The following is a 7,419-nucleotide window of genomic DNA, read 5'->3' as shown; positions in this document are numbered from 1 at the left end:
AATGCATTTGGACCCCTTGTGCTCGTCCTCTGGCCAGTGTTTTAAAAACTGGACCAGACCGATCGGTTGGACCGTTAAACCGGTGAACCAGTAAAAAAATGGTCCGGTACAACACATATCCACTTAACATGTTAAAAAACCCAGAGAACCGGGTGACCTGGACGGTCCAACCAGTGACCCATATGAATCAGTCTGGTTTAGAACGGGTTTTACCAAGTAACCCAGTAGTACTGTACCGCAGACAGAAGAAGAAAAAAATCAAATGAAACACGGATCACTTTCGACCTTAATCCTCTTCATTCAATGGAGATACCATCTAAAGCTGAGCGAAAGCTTCGGAGAAATCACTATTTTTTAGAATAAATGTTTTTGATATCAGAGATTAGAAGAAATCAGTAGATAATCTTCCAATAATAAATGTTACAATAGATGCTCAAATTTTATATGAACACACATTTGTTACAATTGATCTCAATTCTTTTAAAGGTGCGGTGGTTCTTTAGAGAGGTAGATTGAGAGGAAAAGTTGAGAGGCACGGAGAGTTAAATTGTGTTAGCGAGAGAGATGCCGTAGGAGAAGAAGAGAAAATGCAATGGAAGTTAGGGCTTGATGGCAGAAAACGTAAAAAATACAACATTTGGATGGCAAATATGTGGACATAATGAGGAAAAGACGTGGACAATCAATTTCTTTCCAAACTTGCACGTGTCCATCCCTAGTTATCTACGGGTCTTTTACACAAGCTAAAATGGAGTCATGCAGTGACGAGGTCACCCTCATTATAGCTTTTATAAGGGTATTATTTATTTATTTTCTTCTTTCACGCCCCTTTATTTTATTTTATTTTTATCTTGGTCCCTCCAGCAACACCATCGAAGTTGCGATCGCCTGATGGGTAATCATGATCAAAAGTGATGTATTCTCATTTTTCATTTGAATACAATCAGAAACAGTGTTAGATCAATTCATTGATATATAGCAAATAACTATCCAGACTATAATTAGGATAGGATGAGATGCATGTAACTAGGAAACGAAGGATCCAAAATCATGAACTACAGATGCCCACTAACAAGTAATTAACACACCATATTAAGAAAGGTATATTTCACTCATGAAGAAATATTAGTCTGCCCGTACTTATTCATAACATCAAAATATACACAATATGAGTCCAAATATACCTCTACTTCGCACCAATCTGTATCAGCAAAAGTGGAAGCTCAGCCTTGAGCAACTTGTAAGATATCTTCACAGTAATGCACGTTTCTCTACTTGGTGCGTAAGTACGATTTATGGAGATAGATATCATCCTTCATTAAGATTTTTAATGAGTTCTCTTCCGTATTCTTTTTCTTTCAAAAAAACCTAGATTTTTATGTTTAGGAAACAAAAAGAAGCTTTGTTGTGACGGCCTGACAGGTGAGATTGAATTTGATTCGTCTGAAGCCTAAGGGGGACCAAGGTGTAAATAAAATTAAATTAAGGACGTGAAAAAATAATAAAAATATTTTAATCTTTTCAAAATTATCTTGGGATGCAAATACGTATATTATCCAACGGTTGTAAAGTGCATTCTTATAAAAAATGTCACGAGGGTGTCCTCGTCATAACACGACGTTAAGCATGAGTTAAGATGTTAATAACTATTTATATACGTGTGATCCAGTGATTCCCGGTTGAATCACTGGTTAGACCTGTTGATCCTGATCCAGTGATTTTACTGGTTCGACGTCCGGTTCGGATTTCAAAACATTGCCTCTCGCCTCACGACGCTGCCCAGTGTCGCTTAAGCACGCGCAGAATTTGGCTCCTGGTAGTCTACTAGTCTCTTCTAGTCTAGACCCAAATAAATAAAACCAGCTCATCTCTCTGTCCCTCTTCTTCACTGAGATAACCTAAAAGCACAGGAAACAGAACTGTGCAAAGGAGCGGAGCTCGAAAGACGGACGGGATATATAGATAGAGAAACCGAGATTGTTTATTCGGTTTAGACGAGGAGGAGGAGGATTTGAAAGTTCTAAAAAATGGCCGGTGGTACTCGAAATTGTGAAGTCTGCAAAGATGCAATTTCCAAGTACAAGTGTCCCTCATGTTTTGCTCCATAGTAAGTATTCTTCTTCTAATCCATTATTCTTCCATTAAAATTAGGGTTCCATTTTATTTTCTGAACAACAACCTTAAAACACAGTATCATTCAAGTGCCCTAGAAATAAGGCAACCAATTACAATGGGACTCAAGCTAATTTCACTTTTTTTTTTCTTTTTTTTTTTTTTTTTGGTTTTCTGGTTTTGATTTCGATTTTTCGAATTCACTGTGCAGTTGCTCTATAACCTGTTACAAGAAACACAAAGGTAATCTGGATTTTTTGTATGTATTGTGTAGTTTGGTTGGTTTCTTCCTAAGTTACTAGTGGCAAAGGTTGTGCCCTTTGTTTACAATCTATTTCTATCTTCAATTTGGTTGCTGCTCGAATGTTGCTTGTACATTTTCATATAATGTTGAGCATCATCTTATTATGTTTTGCAAAATCTTCATGGTATAAAAGATCTTTGATTTGAGGACACTGTTTATCATTCTGCTTGTCATTCTATATTTTGGTTTTACCACTTTGTTTTGAACTGACATGTGGTTATTTGATGCAGAAACTCCATGTTCAAAGCAAGTAGCTTCCAATGCAGAAACTCCATCTTCAAATCAAGTAACTCCCGATCAAAAGCCATGTAAGAACCTTTGACTACTTCCTATACGAATTTTTAAATTTGTGCAATAAACTTGGGATAGTTTTTAGAGTGTCAATAGTTAACAAAGGAAGAAGAGCTTAACAGCTTCAGTCATTAAGTGTGGGTTGTCAACTGGCACAATAAACAGTATGGGGTTATTGACAACTTGATTGAGTAATTCCGCTGTACTAGATCCTCGTCACTGATGATGTTCATACCTTCTCTGATATGGATGATGATCAAGTGAAACATGGAAATGACTTTTATGTCCCAATGATGCTACTTTTGTGTTAAATAAACACTCAAGCTAAACTTAAAGTTGGACAGAAAAGTAAAAATTGATTTCAACACTCAACAGACAGATAAATAGTTACCATTTGCCTCTAATATCCTCCAAAAGAACTGATTTTTTGCTATCCTAAAGTATGTCAGATTCTGAAAATTTCTTATCATCGCTAAATGTTGACACGTTCTGAAAATTGGCAAAAGTGTTCGCTAAAAACAAAGTAAGTTACCAACATTCTAACTAGTGCCATTTATTTGATGCAGGTCCGACATTGCTTTCGAAAAGATCTTTAGAAGTAGAGGAGCCAGATTTGATACTTCCCGAAACAAAGCTGCAGTCCATAGGTAAGTTTTGTGACCATGCTTAAATTTTCTTTACCATTAATAGTTAGTCCGTTTTGCTCTTTCTTGAATTGTTGGTCAACCTTTCAATCCTTCTCATTAAAAAGGTGTGAGGTATTAATTAGGCCTGTGGTTTTACATTGCACATGCCTTGTGATATTTTGTATCAGAATGAATCGGCATAGATGTAAGTTAAAGCCAAAGATATGCAGTTTATGAGATAAGTATATGCTTAAAAAAAGTTTATGAGATATGAATTAAATTCAGCAGAGAAACGTTAATAGCATGCAAAGCTAATAGGGATTTTTGTAAAGAAAAACTTTCGATGAGAGACTCAAAAGGAACCTAACACTTGTTGATTAACTTAAGATGTATCTTAGTGATGATTAACTTAAGATGTATCTTAGTGATATAAGATAGTGTCTCGTTCACACTTCAACGAAATCAATTGGTTTGGTATCTATACCTTACGAGATGCAAATCTTATCACCTTTGAAAGCATATGTAAGTATTAAAGAGTAGCTGAAAAATAACATAGTTTTAAAACTGATTTCCTTTAAAGAGGCAACAAAAACATTATGAAGATTTCCTTCTGAAATAAATAAAAATGTAGTCCTCCCTCTTTATAATGTGAAGTTTCATTATGTTGCCTTTAACAATTATTTTGGTATTTCTTCATCAATTTCAAAAATACCCTTCTTTAAATATCTTAACCCTTTCAGACAAACATTAGATTTGTGTACTAATCAATTTATGCATGTCTAAATGAATCACCTATAGCTTGTGCTTCTTAAACTGTGGCTTTTGGTATGCAATTTAGTGGTACTTTCTTATTTACGTCCACTAGAGATGAAATACTTCATTTATGTTAAAACTTATTCTACATAAAGGGACTGCGGTCGCATAACCTTGTCTCATTGTTACCTTTTTCTCGCTATTATCCTTGTTAACTGAATTTCAAGTGTTTCCCTGTGCAGTTTTGTGTAATGAAATTCGAGATGCATTGAAAGATGAAAAACTTCGTCAGCTCATATACAATATTGATTCTGCCACAAATTCAGAGAATGTAAGTTCCTTTAATCTTCTTGAATACATTCTTTTCTGTTTGGTCTTCATACTTCTGGAGCAATTTAACCCCCTGATAACAAGTTTTGAACTAGTTAGTGTGAGGATCACATCTACTACCTATCGACCTTCAGTCCGACATGCATTGTTCTATTTTTTGAGTAGTGATTGTCCAAGATGCTGCAACCAGTAAGTCATTTGAATCACAAAATTGGTGAAAGTGAGTTTAATTTTAGGCTTTCATGAGATGTTTGCTAGGAGACTAGGAAGCTGGACAGGCTTACGATACTAGGATACGCTAACATGTTTCATCTCAAAGAGGCATAATCTTCACGGAAGCCGTTAGTAGACACTCCATGGTTATTTCTGAAGCAAAATCTTCTAATCTCACATTGGAACTTTATCTTAAAGAATCAAACTGTTTCCTTAAACGTAAAGTAAACTAGAAGGTCTCGGAATTTCACCGAATCTTCAATCCACAAGAAAATAAAAATTGGAAATTTTAGTGTATTTGGTTCTAGGGGAAAAGGAAGCTCTACGCTTGAGCTTTTTCTTTTTGCAGAATTCCTAGATGTTATATTATACGTCATAGATTTCAGGACTATCTTACAAGAGTTTTCATCTGTGGGGCTGTGGCTTGAAGAAAATCTTCACAGTACTTATTTTCCATACATTGTCCCTCATGCCATTATCTTGCTTTAATCCTTATCAAGTCTAGCAACCCTATCATTATCTGTTTCGGTTTAACCCAAATGCACCTTTAGTATGCACGGATTATATAATTTGTTTGTATTCTAAACATGATGTTCATTCCTGCAAGTTTCTGAATATGTGAATACTAAGTTCAGCTCAAATATAGATTCGAAAATTTGGTTGATAATGTCATGGTGTAACAAACAATATTAAACCGCATCCCGCTTTAAAGTAAAAATAGAAACTAATGAATTAAATATTCTCTATCATTTGTGTATTTTTTTTCTTTCTAAATCACATTTCATTTATATTAAAAATAAGAAAGTTATACAAGATTGAAAAATCACCAACCACACAGAGCAGCCCATTTACACAGGCCCAAAACTCAGAAAAGAAAAATGCCTGCTCCTACATTTTACAACTGAGAAACATTATAAAACAATTTAAAAGATTTTCCTTCAGCAGAATCTGTAGTATTGCAACTCCTGGTAGTTCAATCCTTGTCAAAAAAGAAGGTCTTCCCATAATAACTTGCCTTTCACCAGCAGCTAAGTTGGCACCTTTTCTAGCTGCAGAATCTAGCTGCAGAATCAGCAGAAAAATTTGCTTCTCTGAAGCTGTGCAGATATATAATAGATGATATTCTGCTAGTTGCTTTTAGCCATCTCATGTGAAGAAACCAAGGGACATTTCCTTGAGCAAAATCTCCAATCACTGATCTTGAATCAGAACATAAAACTATGTTCTTCAGGCCCCATTCCACTGCTAATTCTGCTGCACATACTACTGCATACACTTCTGCAATATAGTTAGTACCAATGCCTATGCCACCAGAGACTCCAAGCACTTGACATACATGATCTCTAACCACAACTCCAAAACCAGCTGCTCCAGGGTTGCCAGAGGATGAGCCATCACAACAGAACATAGTATATCCCATAGGAGGAGGATTCCAGTAGCAAGTCTTGATACACTGAAACTTACTGTGTCTTATTCCAAGATTAAAGAAAGCAATCTGTAGATCATAGCGCTGGTTCCACTTATTACTTTTCATTCTATATCCACCTTCAAACACCATTTTCTTTATTCTGGTTTTGAATTGCTGCTCCAGTTCTTTAATGACAGAACATGCTGCAGTTATCCAAGTCTCTCTAATCAGAGGGCTGCAGTTTTTTGCACTATTCCATATATCATCAAAAGCAACTGGCAGACTAAAACCAAAAATAGAGCATTTGTGTATAAAATGTCTTGTAGTTATCTTTTCCTCATCTCTTTTTCTTTAAAATCTTGTTTCCTTTGCAGGAACTTGAAAATGCCATGAAACTGGAGGACTTCCGCATACTAAGTGAGAAGGTAAGTGCTATTGAATGTTAACAAATCAATTATGACTATTTTTGGCTCCCTCCAGTTATTTGTTTCCTGTTTTTTTTTTAAACAAATTCCGAAGAGTTGGACAGTCACACATGTCCAAAGTGTGGATGTTATAGTAAAATTTATATGGTAAATATTTCAACCACATCGTCTAGAATGTAGATGTAGATTAGACCTCATCTTCTATAGTAAAATATATATGGTTAATATTTCAAGGGGGATTCAAAACCAAGAAGAAGTTACTATGGTTTTTATAGTTAGGTTATCACTCTCTTCTCTCCCAATTGATTTGAGGGTTAATGATAATTTATGCTGCAAGAATGTCCTCATAAAAAATAGCTATATATCCCTCCGAATGTTATGTACATAATTAGACTATCAACTTTTAATCAAATTGTAACAGAAAAAAACAATTTTTTGCACAGTAGGGATCCGCATGGTGAAGAGTGTCCCGAATCCTAACTGCTGATCTCTCTTCTACATCCCTTGTATGGGCCTCGATGAACTTGTATTGCAAAACTGTATTTATTAAACCTATACACGATTCCATTTTCTCTGAGCTTCTAACAAGTTTGATGGCATTTTCTGCAGATTTTATCTGTTATTGAGCGGTGAGGACAAGTAGGATGGAACTCAGAGATGGGATCACAATGTGGTAGCTAATGATCTTTACAGCAACAGTCCCAATGATGGTCAAGCACGTTGATCGAGGGGGAATCCAAGAGAACAAGCTTTTAAAAGTGCAACTGGCACCTATATCTGAGATGTTGTCTGTACAATGTACGGAGATCCGTAAAATATTTGGTTGTACCTATATTTGCTACTTGATCTGTTACATCTTGGCCAAAAAGAAACAAAAACAGAAAGGCAACCCAGTAGGAATCCGCAAAATCCTGATCTTGAGCCAACAAATAGATAGACAAACAGGCAGGGTTTAAA

At 35.6% G+C, this 7,419-nt stretch overlaps 1 protein-coding gene across 3 annotated transcripts; it reads left to right on the top strand.

Moving 5' to 3' along the window:
• Window positions 1-1,840: 1,840 nt before the first annotated feature.
• Window positions 1,841-7,317, top strand: LOC113283063 (zinc finger HIT domain-containing protein 3-like). Of its 3 annotated transcripts, XM_026532215.1 has the most exons (8): window positions 1,841-2,107; window positions 2,324-2,355; window positions 2,647-2,724; window positions 3,274-3,354; window positions 4,329-4,417; window positions 6,412-6,462; window positions 6,909-6,968; window positions 7,072-7,317. In XM_026532215.1, exons 1-7 carry the CDS (start codon window positions 2,028-2,030, stop codon window positions 6,921-6,923), a joined length of 426 nt encoding a protein of 141 aa, XP_026388000.1. In that variant the 5' UTR covers window positions 1,841-2,027; the 3' UTR covers window positions 6,924-6,968; window positions 7,072-7,317. The 3 variants fall into 3 exon arrangements, with proteins under 3 accessions (XP_026388000.1, XP_026387999.1, XP_026388001.1); XM_026532214.1 differs by lacking the exon at window positions 6,909-6,968; XM_026532216.1 differs by lacking the exons at window positions 2,324-2,355; window positions 6,909-6,968.
• The last annotated feature ends 102 nt before the right edge of the window (window positions 7,318-7,419 follow it).

Source organism: Papaver somniferum, chromosome 5, assembly GCF_003573695.1.
Source record: "Papaver somniferum cultivar HN1 chromosome 5, ASM357369v1, whole genome shotgun sequence".
In the NCBI taxonomy this organism is placed as follows: domain Eukaryota; kingdom Viridiplantae; phylum Streptophyta; class Magnoliopsida; order Ranunculales; family Papaveraceae; genus Papaver; species Papaver somniferum.
The sequence above is the reverse complement of the archived record's forward strand: the minus strand, read 5'-3'. Positions and strand labels throughout refer to the sequence as shown.

Coding starts and splice junctions, on each gene's coding strand:
- LOC113283063 (XM_026532214.1), top strand. CDS start 2,028: ATGGCCGGTGGTACTCGAAATTGTGAAGTCTGCAAAGATGCAATTTCC. Junction 4,418..6,411: donor CTGCCACAAATTCAGAGAAT/GTAAGTTCCTTT, acceptor TTTCCTTTGCAG/GAACTTGAAAATGCCATGAA. Junction 6,463..7,071: donor TCCGCATACTAAGTGAGAAG/GTAAGTGCTATT, acceptor CATTTTCTGCAG/ATTTTATCTGTTATTGAGCG.